Source organism: Onychomys torridus, chromosome 7 (assembly GCF_903995425.1).
Source record: "Onychomys torridus chromosome 7, mOncTor1.1, whole genome shotgun sequence".
In the NCBI taxonomy this organism is placed as follows: domain Eukaryota; kingdom Metazoa; phylum Chordata; class Mammalia; order Rodentia; family Cricetidae; genus Onychomys; species Onychomys torridus.
In genome coordinates this window covers 100715907-100739430 of record NC_050449.1, presented here as the reverse complement: position 1 = coordinate 100739430, position 23524 = coordinate 100715907, and the positions used below count along the sequence as shown (strand labels likewise).

Below are 23524 nucleotides of genomic sequence, written 5' to 3'. Positions count from 1 at the left end.
TGTTCACGGGGGCCTCCCAATGCACCCTTAGGGTGATGGAGGCCTACAGCCCTCGTCCCCCTGCCTCCCTGCCAGAGCCTGCCTTGGATTCTGTCAGCACTAGCTTTGTGCCCCCAGCAGACTGGGGGAGGGGGCTGGGACTGATGCTCCCCTCCCCCAGTCAGCCAGTCTCCCCGGGGAGAGAGCGTCTGGGATGGGGAGATCTTGAGGAATGAGAGGTGTGCCAGGCACTCAGAGAACCCTGCTGGAGGAGTCAGCTGAAGCTGCACTTCCTGTTGGAGGAACCTCCAAGTGGTTTGCCTTGGCAGGAGAAGCGGGTTCAGGGCTGGGGGCTGGGTCTGAGGAGGGCATTGGAGTCTAGAAGTCCACAGTGGAGGCTGGGCCTGGTCTCAGCCCCGCACGGCCCTGGCTGGGGGAGTAACAGGCCACAGTACCCTAGCCCCATCCCAACACACACAGACCCTGGTGTCCTGAAAATGGGCCTGTCATATTGCCTCCCAAGGGAAAGGGGATCAATGGGGCAGATCTGGGGGATGAGGCTGTTATTCTTAGTGCCCCCACCCCTAGTGCTTCGGGTGGGGGGTGGGAGTTGGCAAAGATTTGTATCGGGAGGGAGCAATATGTTTCAACAACTGGTGCTGAGCTGCGTTTACCCAACAGCCAGCCTGCCTGGGGAGACAATATTTGAAAAACAGAGTATTAAAATTTGGACCTGCCAGGGATGTGGGTGACTTTGAAGGGAGCAATGTAGCTGGTGCACAGCTTATCACTGGTCCGCTGGCCATTCTAGCACGCTTTCTGATCCCTGAGCTGGTACTTTTTCATGGAGGAAGTCCTTCTGCCCATCTAACCTGGGTGCTTCCTGCTTTTTAGTAAATGTGAGTCTTGTTATTCTCTGACTTTTCTTTTTTGTCATCCCCCCTGCTTTGGGCTGTCAGTGTGTCTCATTCTTGCTCTCCATTCTCCCATGATTTCCCTCCACTATTATTAGGTCCAGATTTTCCTGCCCTGGGAAGAGAGCATTGGCTTAAGCAGACCTAGAGATGGAAGAGAGGGGCCACTCTGTGGGTTGTGGGCACAGTGTGGAAACCTGCTGTGAGCCACAGAGGGTTCCCATTATCTGCATGTGCTCCAGCATGAAACTGGGGGGACAGAAGGCTAAGGCTTGTGCCTCCAGCCATCAGTTCTGGTGGCCCGCTACAGCCTGGACTCCAGCCTCGTTGGTGACATGTCCCCAGACAAAAGAAGGCAGAAGAAAATAGGAGGTTTCTCCTGAGTTGAAGGTTTTGAGCATGGAAATTCTCACTCCTTGTTGAGGAGGGAAACTGAGGTACTTTGGTCAGAGGTTGAACAAGGGAAGGTAGGCAGGGTGCTGCTCTCTTGTAATCCCAACACTCAGGAGGTGAAGGCAGGAGGGTGTAAGTTCCCTGTCTCCAAAAAAAAAAGAAAGAAAGAAAGAAAGAAAGAGAAAGAAGGAAAGGAAGAAAAAAGAAAGAGAAAAGAAAAAGAAAAGAAAAAGGTACCAGGGAAATGGCTCATACATTCTTCTAATTTTGATCTCTTCCCAGGAGTCCAGAGAACTGGAGCCTGCTTCCTGGGCCCTAGGCCCCTCCACGATGCTTGTCACTGGTCTCATCCTGTGGGCTTCCCTGCTGACTGGGGCCTGGCCAGCTGCCCCCATCCAGGACCAGCTTCCGGCCACACCTCGAGTCCGACTGTCATTCAAAGGTCAGAGACTTGTTTGTTCCTCTCTCACCCTTTCTCACAGCACTCGCTTCACCTCTGAGGAAAGAATAGAGCCAGGGCACAAGAGAAACGGTATAGTCACGTGGATCCAGAGGATGGAGCCGTTACTGGATTCTTTGAGCTCTGGCTGATCAGTGGGGAGATGTTGATGTCAAGCCTGTCTGTGCCCCGAGGCAGCTCCTAGGGTTGAGGGTCAGACAGTGAGGTAGACCGGAGCCTCAGCCAGCTGGGGGGCGGAACAGTTCTTCTGGGAGTGTGGGTACCTGGGTAAGTGTTTCTGTGAACTTGAGGCTGTGGGTGTTCTGGGGTCCCTGAGGGAAGGGACTGTTGGCTGTGTTGCATGGGGAGGATTGTGGGAGAATGGAGCACTTGGTGAGCTTAGGGAAGGCATCTACTGTTGTGAAAGGCATTAGTACCCCAGATCCCCAGTGAATACTCTGGGAAATCACTAGAAGATTTTAATGGCGGGCTGGGGTCTGCAGTCTGCACCTACTTCATCACCTTTGCACCCAGCCCACCTGGCAGATGAACATGCAGTGACAATCCAGGATATGTGATTTGTTGACTAGACTGCTAGACACTTCCTCAAGGGACTGTGTGTGTGTGTGTCTGTCTGTGTGTCTGTCTGTGTGTGTGTGTGTCTGTCTGTGTCTGTAGAGTGCACCACGTAGGGGAAGAACAGAGGCTGTGTTGACGTTGGGGGACCTAGGGTTACTGCTGAGTTCTGTCTTGGCCATCCTCTGGCCAGCCTCCTGCCCTGGGTGGGGCCAGTTCAACTCAGGCTGGCCAGATTTCCCAGCAGCCATATTGGGTGAAAGGCTGAACTGACCTTTCCTTCCTCCGGCTTGGCTGAAACCCAGCCTCTAGCTCATCACCCCATATGGGCCCTTCCCAGGGCCCCTGGCCTCATCCTATCCACACCTGGAGGAGGGATGAGGGAGTGGGGAATGAGCTGGTTAACTTTTCTCGCCCTGATGGGTGGGCAGTCAAGAGTTAATGGGTTCTGGTTCCTAAAGGGCCTCCTTTCCCAGGCTTGGGAAGGTGAGATAGTTACTCGCCTGATATTTCCCTGGTGGAATTCCTCAAAGCAGATTAATAAATCTTGAAGGGGCTAGTCTCCCCCCCCCTGCCTGGGGCTATTCGAGTGTCTCCTCCCCCAGCAAGAAGAGGGAGGGGGCTTAAACTCCACCACACCTCAGGACCCATTAGGTTTTTTTTTTTGAGCTGAGGATCGAACCCAGGGCCTTGTGCTTGCTAGGCAAGCGCTCTACCACTGAGCTAAATCCCCAACCCTGTTATTTTTTTCTTTTTTTTTTTTTTTCTTCCGGTTTTTTCAAGACAGGATTTCTCCATGTAGTTTTGGTGCCTGTTCTGGATCTCTCTCTGTAGACCAGGCTGGCCTTGAGCTCACAGAGACCCACCTGGCTCTGCCTCCCAAGTGCTGGGATCAAAGGCGTGCACCACTGCCTGGCAAGGTATTATTTTTATTAACATTCACGCCAGAAAGCAAGAAGGCAGAAGACTGCCTCCTGTGTGCTCCTTTTAAACCTTGTCAGACCTCAGGGGCAAAGGGGCAAAGGCTTTGTTCCTGTTTTCCAGGGAGAGAAACTGAGGCTCAGGCAAGGGCAGGGCCAAGGGCAGGCAGGAGGCAGAGACAAGGCCAGAAATAGAACCCTGGTGTCCTGGGCTTGCTGGCGCCCACATCGAGTTGGGTCGATTCCCTCTCAATTAGCTCTGAAGCCGACACCCACAGTGACTAAAAGCCCGGCTTCCTGGCAGCCAGCCTACGGTGGTGTTTGCTGTGCCTGTGCCGGCCTGGGGTAGGGCCGGAGGATGCTTGGGGCCACCCCATCTTGGGACTTTGTGCCTTTGCCCAGGCAGGCTCTTCAGCCAAAATGACCTCCCTGTTCTCACCTGACCTTATGTCCTAGTATTGTGCTTGGATGGGAGCTCAGTCTAGCAGGCACTTGAGCACCTACTGTGTGCTCTCCTTTGCCGAGTCCTGGGAACTCTGCAGTAAACAAGATGAAATGCACATAAGGAGACCAGCTGAAGAACACTTATTAGGTGGCCCCACTGAAGAACCCAGGCCCTGTGTGATCTTTCCTGCTCAATGCTCGGGTCCACAAGAAGTGGCGAGGGAGTGGAGACTGACTTCTGGAGATTGGGGTCTCACAGCTAGCTTAGGACTGGAAAGGACTGGGGCGGGGTCTTCCCTTCCAGTGTGCACATAAGGGGTTCATAGAGAGTGGCTCTCAGAAGCACTGCTGGTAACGTGGGCTCATTGGTCTGTTTCTCCTTCCTCTTTGGGGGGATAAACAGCTGGGAGCCAAGTTTGGGAGAAAATGCCTGTCTTAATGAGCTTTGGGTGTTACAGCAGAACTTAACCACTTCCACTGGGTCCAGGCAGAGGTGCTGGTGTGAGGGGCCACACTGCCCAGAGAAGATAAAAGAACAAAGGCAGGAATTGGACCAGCTTCCAGCTTCAGCCCACCCATCCGCCCAGGCACCCCGGGTCTAGAGCCAAGGGCCAAGTTCATTTAGACTGAGAGGTTTCCATGGTCTATCCCCTGGGCTTCCATTAGCCGCCCAGAGAATGCCAGGCACAAACAAGGAGCCAAGTAGGACCACCTTCCAGGGGCACCAGATGTGTCTTTTCTTTCTGCTTCTGGTTGCTTGCTGGGGATCCTAGACAGTAAGCCCTTCCCCCTCCTTCTAATGGGGCCTGGAGTCCCCTTTGCCCAGAATCACAAGCCAAGGTTGGGTGGAAAAGCTTCCTTCCCCTACCCTGGGCCACCCTAACCCTGGACACCGCCTCCCTAACAGCAGCAGGGAGGTGCCAGGCCCTGCCAGGTCCTTTGTTCTGTGTGGGGAATGTTTACTTTTCCCCAGGAAGCCAACCCCCCACCCCGACATGCCACTGCTGTCTGGGCTGGCTTTGGCCAGGATTTGGGCCTGAGAAATGCTTGGTGGGAGAGAGGGATCTCGCGGTGACATGAGGCAGCTGGGTACTAGGAAAACTGAGGTGGAGGGATGGGAAGAGGCAGCAAATGGTCCCTGTGTGAGAGACAGAAAAGAGACAAACCATGGGAAGGAAAGTGGACATCTCTGCTGAGGTGAGAGCCGGGGTGCCTCTGGCTCCTCCGTGAGGAAGAATGCTCTGTGGGCTGATCCCTGCCTGCCACCTGTCAGTGCCCACTCACATCATTTGCATGTGGCATAAGTGGACCAGGTTGCTGTATCTTGTTGGAAATGGAGCAAAGGAGTATTCACAAGTCATTGACTTCAATTCACCCTTCGGGGTGGTGAATATGGGTTGAGGTGTAAGGGCTTGAAGCAAGCCTTGACAGAGCCTTGGCCCAGGCTTAACTGAGGGGTAAGGGTGGGGCTGGAGAACTGGAGTATCACTCGCCTCTAGGGGTTCCCTGAGTCCCCAAACTCTATGAGGAACTTCTAATTGCTGAGAAGTAAGGAGGAGGAAGGGTGCAGGAGCTGAGGCCTGTGGTGGGACCAGGAAGCCAGGCAGGGGCAGGTGGCTTTGACAGCCACAGTGGGTTTGGAGCTCTCTGACTAGGGAGGGGCAGGCATGCCAGGATGAGCCAGGATGACAGTTGGCTTTGGAGGAAAGGGAGGCCGGCTCCCTGTGATTGCAGGAGGCCCAACTTGAGGCAGGCACTCAGGTCAGGAGCCTCAGCTTTTAACCCAGACTCATCCAAGCTTTGGATGGGGTGCACTGGCTGGGCCTTCCGAAGCCCAGGCCTTGTCTCAGGCCCTGGCATGTAGCCCACCCCGCCCTGCTGGCTCCAGCTTCCCTTGGCACTGAGTGGGGAGCTGGTGCATGCTCCAGGAGTAAATCATGTTCCCTGGCAGCCCTCACGGCTTCGTAATCGTAAAGAATTTAAAGAGAAACTGCCAAGATACAGATCTCACCCGGGGCCCCTAAAGGCATCTTCTACCCTGTGGCTTGGGAGGCAGCAAACCCCAAAGAAGGTTCTTGGCTGCCTGCACACCTGTGTGTGTATGCGCCTCCCTTCTCCTTCTCTAGTAGTGATAGGTTGGAAGGTGGTATCAGGGCCCTGACTTCCTGGCCCCTGACTACTAGGGGCCCCCAATGCCTCCTTCAGTTAGAGTACCACTCGGGTATCATCAACCTCCAGTTCTACCCTCGGTGGCTCACTGAGCCCTGGTTTCTCCCTTTGCAAAGCGAGAATGGTGGTAACCCGGAAAAGAGTGTCCAGTGCAGGCCTGGCAGGTTTGGAATTTGAAATCCTCCTGTCTCAGCCTCTGGGGTGGCTGGGATTATCAGCCTGTACTTCTAGGCCCATCCTGGAAGGCGTGTCCTGAGGGCTGCCTCGCTTATATCATCATCAATAGACCCTATACAGAGAACTTGCCTCTGTTCCCACTGCCTTCTGGAAAATGGGGCCAGAGATAGTTCTGACTTCATTGTGGTGTTGGGAGGATTGATTATGTGGATACTGTCACTGTGCTCAGCAGAGAAGAAAATCTTAATGACCGGGATGGTGGCTGACAGGCTAGGGTTGATGGAGGAATGCCTCATGGTCTCCTCACAAATCCCTTCCAGAATTCTGTCCCCCGGGTTGGGAGCTGGGGCTTGGAAAAGACTGCTGGGGAAGAAGGGCAAGAGGGGGAGAATCCTACCTTGGCGGGTAAAGACAGGCAGGTTTCATGCCATGGGTGAGGCAGCCTCTCGAACAGAGGAAAGGAGGGGGGGGGGCAGAGGTAGGGTTCAAACCACCCAGCACCCTGTGGCCTTTAGCTCCTTGTGCCAGAGTCCTAAATATAGGTGGTGGGAAATTTCACTGGTAGAAATACATTGGTGGGAAGCAGGTATCCTGAAGCACTTGCCTCCCACTGAAATTGTCTCCCAGAGCCTGCCTTGAGCACCTGGGCATCTGCAGTGACCCCCACTATGGATGCTGTTCGGACTTTTGCAGCTTGTCTTAGGGTGGCCTGCCTCAGGCTGCTCACTGGGGCAAAGAGGAGGTTTGTTGGCCTGGCCCAGAGCTATCTTGGGAATCTGAGCCCTGCCTCAAGGGAGCCCATGGAGAAGCAGAGAGGATTCCTGCTGCATTTTTCTTAGAAATAGCAAGAGGGCCTTTGCCAGAGCCTTGCATGCCAGAAGGCTACATGCCGCCTGACTCCAAAGCCCCGCTCACGTGGGTGCCTGAGTTTGGCAGGCCTGCAGTTCCCACCCAGGCTGCTCAAGCTCCAAGGAGAGGGCTTTCTGGGCTCCAGACCCTGACCTATGATCTTGACCTAGCAAAGAACAGCCTGGGCAGTGGCTACTGGTCTGGGCGTGGGCTCCGCTAGGCCCACTAGCGTGCTCATTGCTTGCAGGCACCAGCTGTCTAGGGCTGGCTCTGCACAGCATGGACAGACACAAAGCATCAACCCTGTCCAGGGACCAGGGATGCTGGGAGTCTGGAGACCTTAGCTCCAGCAGCCCCCTTCTTCCCCCACCTTCCCCTTTCCCTAAAGGCTGCCTTGCCTTGCCTTCCTACTCTGACCTGATCTTTCCTCTGAAGTCTCCATAGCTGGCCAAGAGCCTTATTTCTTTCCACTGGGGACCTGGTGGTGGTACCCTCATTTTCCTCTGTGGGCCAAGTCCTAGGGATCCATAGACAACAGGCAGAGTAGCTGTTAGAATTTGGGGGATTCGTGGGCTTCTGCAGCCTCAGAGACTAGGTGGGTGGCATTCCAGGGGGCCACAACAGAGCTGCCGTGATTTTAAACCTTTCCTGACATAGCACCACTGCAACTTCCCAAACTGACTCAGAGCATCTCTGCCTCAGTTTCCCCATAAGAATGTGAAGGTGTGGAGGCTAAGACGGGGAGGGGGGTATCCTGTAACGGTGGTGGGAAGAAAGGTCAGCTTCCGGAGTCTGAGGAGGACAGCAGAGATGAGGGCTGGTCCTAGGGCAGGGGGAGGGTCTTGACACCCACAAGCCTGTCTTCCCATCCTGGCCTATCTGACTGGGTGATTTATAGCAGTAAATGAGCCATGGAGAGTCTGTTGTCTTTTGCAGTCATGGGGTGGAGGAGGAGGTCGTGGTGGAGGAAGGAGTGAGGGGTTTCCGGCCAGGTCTGGAATGTAGGAGGAGGGGTGAGACCCAGGGCCTTTGGAACTGGAGACCTCTGAAGATTGGTTCACTCTTTCTACCTGAGAAATGGATCAGCATTTCCCCAGACTGGCTCCTTTTGTTACCCCTTCATTTCACATTCTGGAGCACATTCTTGGAAGCTGTGGTTGCCTGGCCTTAGTTACCCTGCATTGGCCACCTCCTCCCACCCCTACACAGGGAGTCTCTGAATTATGCTGCATTCTTAAGCGGAGTCAGGGCTCTGGCTTCTGCATACCTGGCAGATGCCCACGTGTGTTTTCAAATGGCAGCTGTGCATAGTAAGGGTACTTGTAGGCCTCCTGGCCTCTGTCCACATCCTAGATCTAAAACCATCAGAATATGATGGGGCCATGGCATAGGCAGAGGTGAGAGAAGGCATCTAGTCTGTAGAGTCCTCCTCTGCTGAGGCAGAGGGTCAGAAGTGACTGGACGTCCTTAGTACAAGGTGTGGACCCTCTGTTTCTGGGCTTGTGTATGTGAGAGTGGCGTGTCCTGACCTTGCTGCTCCTTCCCTTTGGCTCTTCCTGGCTTCAGGATGAGCTGGCTCCTAGTCCCTTGTCTGCCCTCTCCTGGGCGGAGCAGGTGGGCAGTGGGGCAGAACGACCGTGGGAATAGCATGCCTGGGCCCGCTGGCCCAGCCCCCAACCCCCTGAAATGGGAAGGAAGAGTGGAGGAGCCTTAGTCCATCTGGGTGGCTCTTCCTGGAGCTCGGTGTTTACTGAACAGCTGGGATGTTTACAGTAGCCCTTAAGAGGAGGAGGTCGTGGTGGAGGAAGGAGTGAGGGTCCCACCAGGGGGGGGGGCCTCTTGCTACCTTTCTGCCTCCCTGCTCCTCTGGGATAGAAGTACGGGGAAGCTAGGGACCTGTAGCAGGAGTGCTCACTCCTCTCCCCTCTCCCTGGAGCAGGTTTCCTGGAAGTGGCAACTGAAATACGTAACTGGGTTCCCAGTTCAGACATTTAAATTAAATTCAATCAGAGTGGTTATTGAATATAAACACACGGAGTCATTTACATGTTAATTATGTTGAACGGACTATGAGGCCATAATTAGTTGCTAATTGGGTGAGAGCGACTGTAATTGGTCTTGTTGGCACCGACCTGGCTCACCTGCCTGGTGGGGGGGGCGGTGCTGTGAATCCTGGGAAGGCTTCTGGCTCTTAGAATGCCTGGTCAGGAAGGGGATGGAGACAGGTAGTGGTTTAGGATGGTCTACTCCCCAAGGAGGTGCAGCTTATCACCAAGGCCAAGCCTTCTTCTGACCTCTAGAGAAAAGCAGTGACAGCCTCCCTTGCCCAGCCCCAAGTAGAACTTGAATTTGACTGTTATATATTACATACTGATATATATTAGTGCCCAAGGGAGGCAGCATCAGCAGGTACCACTGCTGTTGATGGGTCCAGAGTTGACCTGGTCCGTGGCTGAAGTCTTGGCTTTGGGTATGAGTCGGGTAAGTATGCTGAGCTAGGAGATGGAACACACTAAGGCTTCTGGGATGCCCTGCCCCCAACTCAGCCTGGCTGGGGCTCCCAGGGTTGAAGAGCTGTGGCCAGGGGCTGAGGCCTTCCGGCTGGCCGCTCATTAAAAGAGGATTAGGCTGGGAGCCAGGGGGCCAGGCCAGCCCCCGGGCGGGCCTTCCTCTGGGGCCCCTCATAGCTTTGGAGGAGTGGAAGATGCTAAGGGTGATCCTAGAGCCCCTGGGAATGCTGAGTGGGGATTTCCTGGGCTCTGCCCTTACATCACTGTTACTGCTTTATATATATGTAATGTAGATGTCTGTCTGTCTGTCTGTCTGTCAGTCTACCTGTCTACCTACCTACCTAATCTATCTATCCATCCATCCATCCATCCATCCAACCATCCATCCATCTATCTTCTTGTCTGCCTCAGTTTCCCTCCTCCGGTCATGAGGCCTGGCTTCCTGGTGAATGATGCACTAACAAAGGATCTAGACTGGCAGCCCCTTCACACCCAATCCCATTTTCTTCAGCTCCAGGATTAGGGTTGCTACTAGCCCACAGGAGGTCAAAGGTCAGAGCTGGGCTACAGGGACCTGTCTATCATTCTCTCATCCCCAGCCCTTTTGGGGGAGGTCACGCTGTCAGTCAGAGCCTAGTGCTTTGTGGAGCTGTAACCAAGGGGGCGGGCACCCACCTCTGCTCCAAGACTCTTCTTTTTGCAGTAGTGCCTGCCTGGCTGGTAGCAGGTCTGGTGTCCTAGAGACACACAGCAGGGTGCGAGGCCCGCCCACTTGGGGTCTCTGGTGAGGGCTGTGGACACGCCTACTGGCTTCTTTAAAGTAAGGCATCAACCATTGCTTCCCAGGGATAAGGAAGCAGAGACCCCAGGATCGAGCCTGAAGGCACTAAGATTGTTCCTGCCTCTGGACCTGGGCCAGGCCATTCTGGGCCACGCCAGTGTCTTAACAGCCACAGGGAGAGATCTGGAAGCTGGGAACGGCTGCGGAAACGAGGTGTCTGATGCCAGAGAAGGCTCTTCCTTCCCATGACGGGAAAATCCTTCCCGGATGCCACCCCGCCCAACCTGTGCCCAGCTTGGGTGAGAGCAGGGGCTGGGGCTCTTCCCAGGAAACAGCACCCAGGCCGCCACCCTCCACTGACAAGCTCAAAACTTATATCACATATTGACATACTGAGCAGAGGTCAAGACTGGTCTGAAGACATGACCAGGCTGGGTCTGCCTCAGCACCACATGCACTGATGGCACTCAGGCCCCTGGGACCTTTTGGCCCAAGTCCCATTAAGACTACTGGACCTGGCAGGATCTGCAGGCATCAACTAAGGGTACCTGCCTGAGCGTCCCTTCTGGCTCTGAACAAGGCTTCTCAGGCGGAAGATAAAAGTCCCAGAGCATTTGCCCTGTGGTACCCAGGTTAGGATAGGTCAGAAGCTAATTCTACCCATCTCTGCCTTTCCGTTTTTGTGGGCTGAATTGAGATTTAGCTGTGCTTCTCTGGATGGGGCTAGGGGGACGTGCTGGTGACACAGAGGCTGGGGCTGAGTCAACAGGAAGCCTCTTCCGTCCCTGTGGCCCTCTTTGCCCGTCTCCCCAGCACTAGGAAGTGGGGTGGTAGGGTGTGAGTGGGAGGTGGATGTCCTTCAGGTAATGGTGACATCTGGAAGGAAGCCTGCTTCCTCAGGAAAAGACCTGGGAACCGCAGCCCATTCATTCTCTGGTTCCCCTCGAGATATATGCCCTTCAGGGATGTGTTGGGGAGGCCAGAGGAATAACAGCTCTCAGGATCCATCCGGGCCACCTTGAATGTCAGATTTAGGAGGCCCCTGAAATGTTCTAGACTGTAAAATGAAGGTCAGAGAGCCGAGGGTATTTCAACAGGGGGGGTCCATAAGGCCCAGCGTGGAAATGGAGCCATAGCCAAGGATCTCGGACCTTCCATCCCTCTTCTCCAACCTGCATTGCCTCCCGGGGGCTCTCCGCCTCCTCACCATTTCCACAGTGACTAAAGCATCATGTCCTGTGACACCAGTGTCCCATAATACCAGAGCCATTGACGCCATGTCCTGAGGCCATTGAGAGGAGTCCCCAGGGTCCTGAATCATTTGTCTTGTTGATGGAAGACGAGTCACCTTCCGGCTCTCCATCCTGGCAGGCAGTCTCTATCCCCGGGACTGGTTTCCATGGCCCCTAACCTTCAGACGTCAGTTTTCATGCAGTTTGCTGGTCACTTTCCTTTTCTTTTTTCTTTTTCTTTCTTTCTTTTTTTTTTTTTTTAAGATTTATTTATTATGTATACAGAAGAGGGCACCAGATCTCATTACAGATGGTTGTGAGCCACCATGTGGTTGCTGGGAATTGAACTCAGGACCTCTGGAGGAGCACTCGGTGCTCTTAACCTCTGAGCCATCTCTCCAGCCCCCACTTTCCTTTTCTATACCCTGATGTCCTCACCTATAAGCTGGATGTAAGCACAGAGCTCCAAGGAGAGTAGGTGCCTGACTGAGAGGAACCCTCCACCTAGGGGCAGCCTGGGGGAGATACGGAGGTAGTGTATATTGGATCAAAGAGAGCCTTCTGTCTCCTTTCTAGAACTTTCTTTCCTCACCTGCCCAGTGATGTCTCTCTTGTCTTTCTCACAGGGAGGCGGGGCACTGAGAACAGATTGCTGGTTTGGACTTGGATCTTGGCCCCTGGCAATCATGGCACAGCATAGGACAGGGTCTAGATTATGAGGCCAAGAGTGAGCAAGGATGTGTAAGCACAAGGCTTTGGGGTTATGGTGGCTTGGGTGCCTGGGGGAGTCTCTCTGAGTCTCCCCCTACCGACCAAGGTGCGACATTAGAAAGTGTCCCTCTCTCTTCCGTTGCCCCTGAAGTGACCCCCCAGTATAGCACGGTGAATAAGGGCACAACCAAGGCCATGCCCCCAGCCAGGGTATAAATAACCTCTGGCAGACTGTCCCAGCCTGGGGGGGCTCCACTGGCAGCCCCACTTCCTCTCTGGCCACTTCCCAGCCCTGGGGGTGGGGGAGTGTTTACTTTCCTGTTGTCACTATGACTGGGTGGCCAAGGAGGAGACTCCAAGTGACCCAGCAACAGGTGCAGGACAGGTGCCCAGGCTGCCCTGCCCAGGACTTCAGAGGCGCCGCCGGACAGGCGGGCGAGGCCATAGCCAGGCAGGGATCGGCCCTTTGATCTTTCGGCATCCCTGCGTCCCTGTGTCCCAGCGGCTGGCCAAGGTCATCACCTATATTCCCTTGTCAGGTCTGAGCAGGGCAAGGCTTCTCTTTGCCCTGCAGTTCTAAATAGTAAAGTCCTGAACCACACACGGGTCCTTGGGTGACTGTCAGGTGTCCTGCCTCCACAGCCCAGCCCAGCCCCTTTACATGCCCTGACCAGCTTGCTCAGCTCAGAGTCCCCCTAGCTTCCCCTAGGGTCTCCACACAGTTGGAATCAGAGCCAGGCCAATCAGGGACAGCCACCTGCTGGTGCCTCCTTCAGGCTGTGTCCCTGGCCTCAGATCTCAGCTGTTCTCTCTCCAGGTGCCTTATGGGGGTCTCCCCCTCAGTTGCCCCACCTGTGAAGTTGGGTGCCAGCTGTAGAGTCAGGGAGTGGGTATATATGCTCTAGTAGTACCTCATCTGTTGCGGGACACATTTGCATACCTGCTACATGTGTGTGCACGTATGTGTCCTGTATGTTGCCACCTAAGCTCCCCCCTTGCTAGTGAATATTCACGACCCTCAATCATAATTTTCTTTCTCCTGAGCTAAAAATAGCTGGGGTTAGGCAGGGGACAGGCCTGCCAAGTGGACCTTTCAGCTCCCCCAAAGACAGGTTCACAAGCTTCCAGGAGTCCTGTGCATGTCGTTGGCCTGTTGTTGGCTAAGCTTCCTACCGTTCGTCCCAGGAAAAGCTTTACCTTAGTGTCCTGAGGATGGGAGCCGAGGCTGCTGCAAACACGCAGAAGGGAAAACAGAAGGCCTGGCTGTACCTGCCCTCAGCCCCTGGCATGGGGCTCCTATATATAGCATTGCTGGGGGAGCCTCCTTTTCCACGGTGATACCTCCCGGCTAGTTCTGTGTAGACCGAGAGTCCCACCGTTAGCAGCCTTACAGGGTCCGATGGACTGTAGGCTGTTATGGCTCCTTCGGGGCTTTTGGGTGTCTGGCTAGCTTATTTCAGGTCAAGTGGGGACCTTGTGGTGTACCAGCTGTGTCTTCTGCCTGGTGGTCAGCTCGGGTGAGGGCAGGGTATCCAGGCTGTGTGCCAGCGTCTGTGTCTGTATGTGACCTTTCCCACCACCACTTCCACCTGCTCATTAACCCTTTCCGGCCCCTATGGGAAGTTGGCCCCACCCTGAGTAGAAGTATCTACCCTACCTGAGCAGACTCTTTGATGCCATCACACACCCTGGCTTGTACCCATGGCCCTTTCATTGGGATTAGCTTGGGCTGCCTGTGAATCAAGGGTTTAGCCTTGGGTGTGGCCCCTTCTCTGGCCTGCCCACATGTCCCACTTTCTCCTCCATGGCTGTCAGCAACTGGAGAGGAAGCTAAGTAGGCCCCAGGAGAGGAAGTGCAAGTTTAGGACAACTGTGGCCTCAGTGCCTCTCTGTCAGAGCAAGGAGGTCTCTTGAAGGCCCTAACTGGTGTCCTGCCCTTCATCCACAGAACTTAAGGCCACGGGTACCGCCCACTTCTTCAACTTTCTGCTCAACACTACAGACTACAGGATCCTGCTCAAGGACGAGGACCATGACCGAATGTACGTGGGCAGCAAGGACTACGTGCTGTCCCTGGACCTGCATGACATCAACCGAGAGCCCCTCATTGTAAGGGCTGGCCTGGAAGAGGGGCAGGCAGGGTGAAGGGCATGGAGCCCAGGGGCAGGGTCTGGCCAGCAGGCTGCACCCTCTAACCTCCATCTTTGGCAGATCCATTGGGCAGCCTCCCCACAGCGCATTGAGGAGTGTATACTGTCAGGCAAGGATGGCAATGTGAGTGTGATGAGGTCCACCGAGGGGAAGGCAGCCACCTCGGAGAAGGGGTAGAAACAAACGGGCGGGTACTGGGCATCCACACAGCTTTCCATCTGGCCGCAGGGAGAGTGTGGGAACTTCGTCAGGCTCATCCAGCCCTGGAACCGAACACATCTGTACGTGTGCGGGACAGGTGCTTACAATCCCATGTGCACCTATGTGAACCGTGGCCGCCGTGCACAGGTAAGGCCCTTCCTGCCTCTGGGCTGTCCCCTCTGGTGGCTTCATTCCAAGGTCCTGATGGGAGGATGGACTTGAGCCCCATCCTTACCTCTTCCAAGCCCTATGACCTGGGGTGAGTAGGTTGTTCATTCTCCGAGCCTCGGTCTCCTCACCTGGAAATGGGGCTCACAGATCCTTTCTAACAGGTTGGTGTGAGGAAGAGGCAGTGAGTTAGCGCTCTCCAGCTAGCACTGTGTCTGGTGCATTGTAAGCATCTGCCCCACGCGGGGCAATAATTCTCTTGGCTATGTCTGTGGCTCTTCACCCAGCTGCCAAGTCAGAGCCTGGTGGGGTCTCTGGTCTCCGAAGGCTGGAAGCCTGGGTCAGCTTCCACCGTGTGGCCTGGGGGAGAACTGCCCTCCTCCCCTTGCTCCACGGGCTGGGGGAGCTGCCCCTTGCCCAGCTGTGCTCCACCCTGCCTGCTTCTGCCCTTTTCCATTTCCATGTGGGCATGTATGTGAGTTGATGCAACCTTGTAGGGCTTGTACGAGAGTGACTGGACATAGGGGGCACATGCATGTGCAGGCGTGTGCCAAGCCTGTGTGTGTGTGTGTGTGTGTGTGTGTGTGTGTGTGAGTACACATGCATATACGTTCTCTGGGGGCCCATGTGTTCATGTGTGATCCTGGCCTGTGTGGTATGAGAGGCTGGCAGCCCAAGCCCGCTCCCCCAGCCCCTGCCACCCCCAGCCCTAACCTCTCTATTATCCCTCATCTTCTCAGGCCCCGCCATGGACCCAGACGCAGGTGGCCAGAGGCCGAGGCAGCAGGGCCACAGATGGTGCCACCCGCCCGACGCCCACAGCCCCACGCCAGGTGGGCCTCATCCTTCTAGTCTTTTGCCAAGCCACATGACCTCTGGGCTCAGTTTACCCGGGCCCGGCCCCAGGGCCAGCCTCCCCAGCGTCTCCCTTCTCCCTCATGCCCCTACCCCATTCCCATCCCTTCCCCTGCAGTGCCCTCAGGTTCTGAAAGCAGTTCCAGTGGACCCTTGTCAGCCTCAGTGGGACCCCTGCAGGCAAGGAATCCTGACGCCGCCAGGTGGGGAAGAGAGGACAGTCACGTCTCAGTCCTGAGAACACGTGTGGAGACACACACGAGCACGTGCTGGCACATGCTTGGGCACAGTTCTTATTATCCATAGTGGATCTGGCACGTGACTCCTATGTGTCTGTTCCCGTGCCTCCTGTGGGTCATGTAGTAAATACAAGTGTCCTGCACATTCACATATGGGGGCTCTCCTTTGAGGTAGTGTGTCTGTCTGTTAGTCAAGACTGGGGGGTCTGGGCTGGGTAAGGCAAGTTGGGGCTGGGCAGGGGCGGGCAGGGGGACAGAGGCTGCCGGTGAGTGACAGCATGTGAGTGTGTATGAGGTTACATGTTTGTGCATGACTCTGTGTGTGTGTGTGCGCGCGCGCGTGTCTTCCTGGTGGGGAGTGCTGAAAGTCGAAGGCTCTCTAGACTCTGTGTGTGTGCACTGAGGATGAGCAGTGGGTTCTGTGAGCTGGTTGTGTTGTCTGCCGATCTGTGCGCAGCCCCTGTGTGCGCCTTCCCATCACCATCCTGCTGCCTGCCGCCACTTCCTCTGTGCGTCTCTCCTCTTCCCTCTCCTTCCCTTTCCCGCCCCGCCAGGCCTGTGAGCTCACCCTGGTCCCAGAGACTTCACAGGCCTTCCTCCTAGCATCTCCTGGGGTGAAGTGGGTGGTGTGGGGGTAGATGGCTGTTAGTTTTGTGAATTCCACTGTCTCATCTGTCTCCCTGCCCCCCCCCCCCCCATCTTGGCTCTCTGGGGAGATGTGGTGGAGCAGAAAACCTGTGACCTTTTGGTCCATCCTGAGGTCCACAGGTAGAGCGGAAAGTCTGGAGACATACCTTAGGGCTCCTTGTTTGCACCTGATGCTAGGAGAACAGGACCCTAGCCCTTGAACTGTGCCCCTTGTCCTTCCAGGTCTGCAGCCCCTCATTGGCTCAGGGTAGGCAGCTGTAGCTCAAAGTGTTGTGGCCTCTGGAGCCCAAGGGGGTGTAGCAGGCATCTTCCTGAGCTAGTTGGCACGGAGGGGCCGTATAAGCCCACCCTGTGGTCCCTAAGACCTGGATTTGACTCTTAGTGCTTGCCTGAGGCATAAGATCAGAAATTATTTCCCTTGGAAATACCATGGACCTACCCCAGGAGACCTGGCTGACTGGAATTCCCTGGGGACCTTGGGGGCGTGTGGAGGGGGTGGGCTCAGGGTGTCCCTTCAGGCTCATTCTAGCCCTAGGAACCTTATGAAATTTAGTCTTCTTGTCTGTGGGACTTGCCTGGATGTGCTGAGCCCCTCTCTACCCTGCAGGATTACATCTTCTACCTGGAGCCTGAGAGACTGGAGTCAGGGAAGGGTAAATGTCCATACGACCCTAAGCTGGACACAGCCTCAGCCCTTATCAGTGAGTTCCTTTACTCCATCCTGGTTCTATGGCGTCAGCATGTAGCATGTAGCCTTTGCCACTAGAATGAGGAGGATTACTAACACTACAGAGCTGACCATGTCAGACATCACGACCATGTTCCGTTGGCCCCCAGTGGGGGCATACCTGGAGGGGTTGGAGGTACGTACGGCACAGACCCCGATGGGCTGAGAGGCAGAAGAGCTTACAAGTTTTGATAAACCTCCACCCAGCCTTCTGGATGGACACTAAGGAACCAGGTCTCCCCCTGAGATACCAAGTGGGGTCTTCACAAAGCCTAGAACCTTTGGAGCCATGGGTTGCCTAGAAGAGAGATAAGCTGACTTTGTACTGAGAGTGGAGTGAGGGGTCCCATAGCTCCGTTATATGTCGAGGAGACTGGAAGAGGCTCACTCAGAAGCACCACACACAGTACCCCAACCAAGTACCCCGACCAGCTGGGGAGGATGTGTTTCTGGACTATGCAGGTGTCTTGGAGAGTGGGGGGGTGCTCTTCCCTAGGAAGTGTCCTGTTAAGAGCAGCTGCTGCACCTGCTTGCAGCTTGGGGAGCCCCTGCTCCAGACCAGGGGATGCAATTAGAGGAAGGTAGGGTTTACCCTGGAGAGTCTCAGAGGGAAGACATTACTCAGCAGCTAAATTTTCAGGAATTTTTGTGATCCAGTTGTTAAACACAGCTGTTGTTGAAAATTAAATTATAATCGCCGGGCGGTGGTGGCGCACGCCTATAATCCCAGCACTCGGGAGGCAGAGGCAGGTAGATCTCTGTGAGTTCAAGGACAGCCTGGTCTACAGAGCTAGTCCAGGACAGCCTCCAAAGCTACAGAGAAACCCTGTCTCGAAAAACCAAAAAATAAATAAATAAATAAAGAAAGAAAGAAAGAAAGAAAAGAAAAGAAAGAAAGAAAGAAAGAAAATTAAATTATAAAGGCTCACAACCAAATCAGTAGTATTAAAACAGAAGTAATGGCAACAAAATATAGTAAGTGCTCAAAATGTATTACTCCTTAATTGTTTTACTGTTGTGATTGTGTGGTAGAAATCATATAGGATGCACTGGCATGCCTTGCCCACTCTGTTTGAAGTGAGCTCAGGTTAGCAGCTTGAGATGAGCTAGGAAGGCCACAGGAAGTGGCTGTTGCCACTGACGACAGGTCTCCTCCCAGAACCGATTGTAAACACTTAACAGAAGATTTGTATGATCATGCCCTGGGTGGCTGAGGGGGCAGGCAGGACTCTGCCTCGGGGTCCCTGAGTCCGAGCAGTACCCTGACTGACCCATTGACCCTCCTACAGATGAGGAGCTCTACGCAGGAGTGTACATCGATTTTATGGGCACTGACGCAGCCATCTTCCGCACGCTTGGAAAGCAGACGGCCATGCGCACAGATCAGTACAACTCCCGTTGGCTCAATGGTGAGCTACACCAAGACCTTAGTGGGAAGTGTGGCTGGGATGCGCAAGGAAGTCTACAGAAGCATGCCTTGGGGGGAGTTTTGAGACGGACTGACCAGCTTGGGGCAGGGCTGGTTTCCTGTTGGGGGTTCTGTTGGACCATGCTGCTGAGCCCTGCCCACCTACCTACCCGCAGACCCTTCCTTCATACGCGCTGAGCTCATCCCTGACAGTGCGGAGCGTAATGATGACAAACTCTACTTCTTCTTCCGGGAGCGCTCTGCCGAGGCTCCTCAGAACCCTGCTGTTTATGCCCGCATCGGGCGCATCTGCCTCGTAAGTGCCTATAAAACTGCTGCCACTCCCCAGACCCACTCCAGCCAGTCTTGGGGTGAGTGAGCTGATCTAATCTGGCCACCTGCCCCCACCCCCAGAACGATGACGGTGGCCACTGTTGCCTCGTCAACAAGTGGAGCACATTCCTGAAGGCGCGGCTCGTCTGCTCTGTGCCGGGCGAGGACGGTATTGAGACCCACTTCGATGAACTCCGTGAGTGCTCACCAAGCAAGCAAGCAAGCAAGGCCCTATAGTAGGAGGGATGGAGGCTGGATCAGGGGTCAGGGTGGCTTTAGGAGCCTCCTATGGGCAGGAGTGGGCAGGGTCCATGGGACTCCTCTCTCAGGCAGTGTCCCCAATACCTCCTCCCTTTTTTACAGAGGATGTGTTTGTCCAGCAGACCCAGGATGTCAGGAACCCAGTCATTTATGCTGTTTTTACCTCCTCAGGGTGAGGCTGGAGTCAGGGCAAGCAGTGGCGGGATTGGTGGAGGGTATGGCTGCAAGCTGTGGGGTGGACGTGGGCTGAGGAGGGCCATGGGTCCAGGGTCTGTCCCAGGCATAGCAGTAACCTGCTTGCACACAGCTCCGTGTTCCGAGGCTCTGCTGTGTGTGTCTACTCCATGGCTGACATCCGCATGGTCTTCAATGGGCCCTTTGCTCACAAGGAAGGCCCCAACTACCAGTGGATGCCATTCTCAGGAAAGATGCCCTATCCCCGGCCCGGCACAGTAAGTAGCCCCATGTGTTTCTCTTCTTTTTGTGGACCAGGCTGGCCTGGAATCAGAACTCAGAGACCCACCTGCCTCTGCCGTCTGAGTGCTGGGATTGAAGGTGTGTCCTCTGGGTTGTTTTTTTTGTTTTTTGTTTTTTGTTTTTGTTTTTTTTTAATGTGTATGGGTGCTTGGCTTGCATGTATGTCTGTGCACCACATGCATGCCTGGTTCTTACAGAGCCCTGAAGAGGGCATCAGATCCCCTGGAATTACAGATGGTTGTAAGCCTCAGTGTGGGTGCTAGGAATTAACCCACACTTCTTATGGAAGAGCAGCCAGTGCTCAGAGAGGCTAGGAGGATGGCTCAGATGACTTTGTTTGAAGAGGCCTACTCGGGCCCTCTACCTGGGCTCCACTGTAGTGACGGTCCCAGTCAACAAGGACAGTGGAACACAACACACTACGAGAACAACTATTCACAGCCGGGCATGGTGGCACACATTGATCCCAGCACTTGGGAGGCAGAGGCAGGTGGATCTCTGTGAGGTCAAGGCCAATTTGGTCTACATAGTGAGTTCTAGAATACCCAGGCTATGTAGAGAGACCCTGTCTAAAAAAAAACAAAAGAAAGAAAGAAAGGAAACTACTATTTACACATCAGGCAGTAAAGAAAGTGGCCTCCCAGGGTTCTGAGGCAGATAGGGTCCTGGTGTGGTGGGCTGCCCCATGGAGGGTACTCTAGAAAGCCTTTTGGGAGGTGAAGTTTAGAGGGAAGAATCTTTGAGGCAAAGCTGGAGGTAAGCTGAAGTCAGTCTGGCTGGCTAACAACAGGAAAGGTAATGAGGAATGGGCAGGATCAAGCCACAGCTGCTCTGCATCATTGGGAACTATCTCACTTTGTCTGGGTCTGACCTGGGTAGGCCTGCCACAGGAGACTGAGTGTGAGAGCTTAGGCGTGATCTGACCTGCCGCAGTGGCAGATGTGACTGTGGGGTCAGTACAGGTGTGGGGAAGCTGGTCTTTGAGGGGTCTGGGAAGGCTTCATTCCAGAATGAAGTTGGAGTCGGAAAGGTGACAGGCTGAGCCCAAGGCAGAAGGAACAGCATTGGGGTAGAGAAGGCAATGACGTGTGTGTGTGTGTGTGTGTGTGTGTGTGTGTGTGTGTGTGTGTGTGTGTCAAGATCTCGAGGCCAACAGCCCAGCTGCACAGGAAAGAGCAATGGAACCAGGACAACCAGAGAGGAAGGAGGCAGCTGGGTGGGGATGAGGACATGGGAAGGGAGTGGTTAGTTCAGCCAGATGCTACCACAAGGTCATGACGCAGGACAGATCTGGTGGAAGGCAGAACTCAGGAAAGGGTTTGGAGAGAGAAAAGAGAATCAGGTGGATGTAGGGACAGTGTGGAAGGCTCTCCTGAGCTCACGCATCCACGTGCCCCGCCTGGACCGCCTAGGACCGACGCTCATTATCTGCCTACAGTGCCCTGGTGGAACCTTTACACCATCAATGAAGTCTACTAAAGATTATCCTGATGAAGTGATCAACTTCATGCGTAGCCATCCACTCATGTACCAGGCTGTTTACCCGCTGCAGCGGCGACCCCTGGTGGTCCGTACAGGTGCACCCTACCGCCTCACCACTGTCGCTGTGGACCAGGTGGATGCAGCTGATGGGCGCTATGAGGTGCTTTTCCTGGGCACAGGTACCCACTGCTGCTCTCAGGCCCTCCCACACTGGGCCCACTGGATGGGAGGAACTGATCCTGGGACCAGATTTTGTCCAGCTAGGGGTTGCTTCAGATTCATCTATGGGAGTCTTCTCTCCTTGGCCAGAACAGCCAGGACTAGAGTGGGAAAACTCCATCTATTCCCATTTCCAGAGGCAGGAAAGTTAGGGATACCAGGCACCTAGGGGCCTAGTATGACTTGAAAAGAACTTAGGATACAAGGGATCTAACTGTTTGCGCGCGTGGGCACACGCACACACACACACACACACACACACACACACACACACACACACACACACACACACGTATGTATAGCACCCAGTTCAGTTGCCCATTTCAGGAGGGCCCAAAATGAGAGTCTGGGTGCGGGGGCAGACCCTGGAATGACCCCCTTTGTCCTGTTCTAGCCTCCCCCTCCCAACTATCCCCTTCATCCGAGGGAAGCCCCTGAGCCTCAGCATGGAAGCCCTACTCCACTGCCCTAAAGGAGATGGGGCTTTGGTGGGGAAGGGGCTGAGGCTTTGCCCCTTCCCCAGCATCCCCAGCCCCACTGAGGTCCTGCCCGGCCCGTTCCAGACCGCGGGACAGTGCAGAAGGTCATTGTGCTGCCCAAGGATGACCAGGAGGTGGAGGAGCTCATGCTGGAGGAGGTGGAGGTCTTCAAGGTAGGTGAAATACCACCCAGTCCTGTCCACACCACCATGCCCTTCTCTGGTTCCCCAGCCTCTGAACTTAGACCTAAGCCAGGGCAGGGAGGGGTCCTCAGGGTCCCAAGCTGACCCCTGTTTTCTTCCAGGAACCAGCAGCCGTTAAGACTATGACCATCTCTTCCAAGAGGGTGAGTTTTTGGCAGTGTGGGCTGGGAGTGCTGATGGAGCCTGTGTCCCACAGGGGTCATGCCCTTGGCGTAAGGATAGGGGACATGAAACAAGGAAGAGAAGGAATCCAGCCCAACTGGCTACTGATAGGGCTGTCTGTGAGAAGAGAGCTGACATTCCCTGCTTCTGCCCCCAGCAACAACTGTATGTGGCCTCAGCTGTGGGCGTCACACACCTGAGTCTGCACCGCTGCCAGGCCTATGGAGCCGCATGTGCCGACTGCTGCCTGGCCCGTGATCCCTACTGTGCCTGGGATGGCCAGACCTGCTCCCGCTACACCGCATCCTCTAAGAGGTATAGACTGCCAGAACCTTGGGATTTTATCCACAATGTCAGGGTGGGGGCAGGAGTGGAACATGGATAAGACATAACTGCCCTGGGGTATAGGGCCCTGTTCTAGAGTCTTAGGGGTGCAGGAACCTGGGAGCAAGCCTCCCAAGAGCACTCCTTCAAGGGTTTACCTCCTCCAGGCGGAGTCGCCGGCAAGATGTCCGCCATGGGAACCCCATCAGGCAGTGCCGTGGGTTCAATTCCAATGGTGAGTCAGCATGCTGCACATCCTTTAGGGTGCTTCTCACCCATGCCCGTGGATCCTCCCACCCCTAGAGACTTGAAAATGATTCCCTGGGTGGTGGGAACCTTGGGTCTGGGATTAGGATGTCCTGTGTCACTCTCTCAATGGGTAGATACCCAGTGATGTCCTGTCTTGTGTGTGGGTGCCCCTTGATGCCTGCCTCTCCCTACTGAACAGACTGACTGCCTAGGAGCAATGCTGCTTCCACTCAAGGCCCTCTTGATCCACAGCAAACAAGAATGCTGTAGAGTCTGTGCAGTATGGAGTGGCCGGCAGCGCGACTTTCCTTGAGTGCCAGCCCCGCTCACCACAAGCCACTGTTAAGTGGCTGTTCCAGCGAGATCCCAGTGACCGGCGCCGTGAGGTGAGTTCCTGTGTCCCCCAAGGGGCAATGGTGAGCCCATGTGAGAGAAATAGAGTATGGCAGCCAGCCTGGGACAGCCCTCGTTCTGTGGAGCCCATTCTAAGCTCCCATCCTTACACCGAAATCATTTGAGTGATAGGGAGTTACACAGAAACCCTGTGGGGTAGGCTTTAGGATATGGAAACCATTTCTAGGCTGGCTTCATTTAATAAAAACTCCATATCTGAGCCGGGCGGTGGTGGGGCACGCTTTTAATCTCAGCACTCAAGAGGCAGAGGCAGGCGGATCTCTGAGTTCGAAGCCAGCCTGGTCTACAGAGCAAGTTCCAGGACAGCCAGGGCTACACAGAGAAACCCTGCTTGAAAAAAACAAAAGAACAAAACATTCCATATCTGTACTCTGTTGGGGTATATCTCCTTGTATGGAAATCATGTGGGTGAGCTCCAGTATATGAAAAT

General features: G+C 54.8%; 1 protein-coding gene across 2 annotated transcripts in view; it reads left to right on the top strand.

Moving 5' to 3' along the window:
* The window catches only part of Sema3f (semaphorin 3F), a 28122-nt gene that overhangs the window by 2904 nt on the left and 1694 nt on the right, over window positions 1-23524 (top strand). Inside the window, exons 2-18 of one of the 2 annotated variants that reach the window (XM_036193391.1) lie at window positions 1569-1728; window positions 14043-14203; window positions 14306-14368; window positions 14474-14593; window positions 15355-15447; window positions 16964-17057; window positions 18373-18492; window positions 18668-18807; window positions 18906-19020; window positions 19188-19257; window positions 19393-19537; window positions 21001-21223; window positions 21827-21915; window positions 22047-22088; window positions 22265-22422; window positions 22599-22666; window positions 22933-23066. In XM_036193391.1, coding sequence (XP_036049284.1) covers window positions 1617-1728; window positions 14043-14203; window positions 14306-14368; window positions 14474-14593; window positions 15355-15447; window positions 16964-17057; window positions 18373-18492; window positions 18668-18807; window positions 18906-19020; window positions 19188-19257; window positions 19393-19537; window positions 21001-21223; window positions 21827-21915; window positions 22047-22088; window positions 22265-22422; window positions 22599-22666; window positions 22933-23066 — 1947 coding nt within the window. In that variant the 5' untranslated portion in view covers window positions 1569-1616. The remainder of the gene's footprint in view (window positions 1-1568; window positions 1729-14042; window positions 14204-14305; window positions 14369-14473; window positions 14594-15354; window positions 15448-16963; window positions 17058-18372; window positions 18493-18667; window positions 18808-18905; window positions 19021-19187; window positions 19258-19392; window positions 19538-21000; window positions 21224-21826; window positions 21916-22046; window positions 22089-22264; window positions 22423-22598; window positions 22667-22932; window positions 23067-23524) is intronic. The other variant, XM_036193392.1, reaches the window with a different exon arrangement.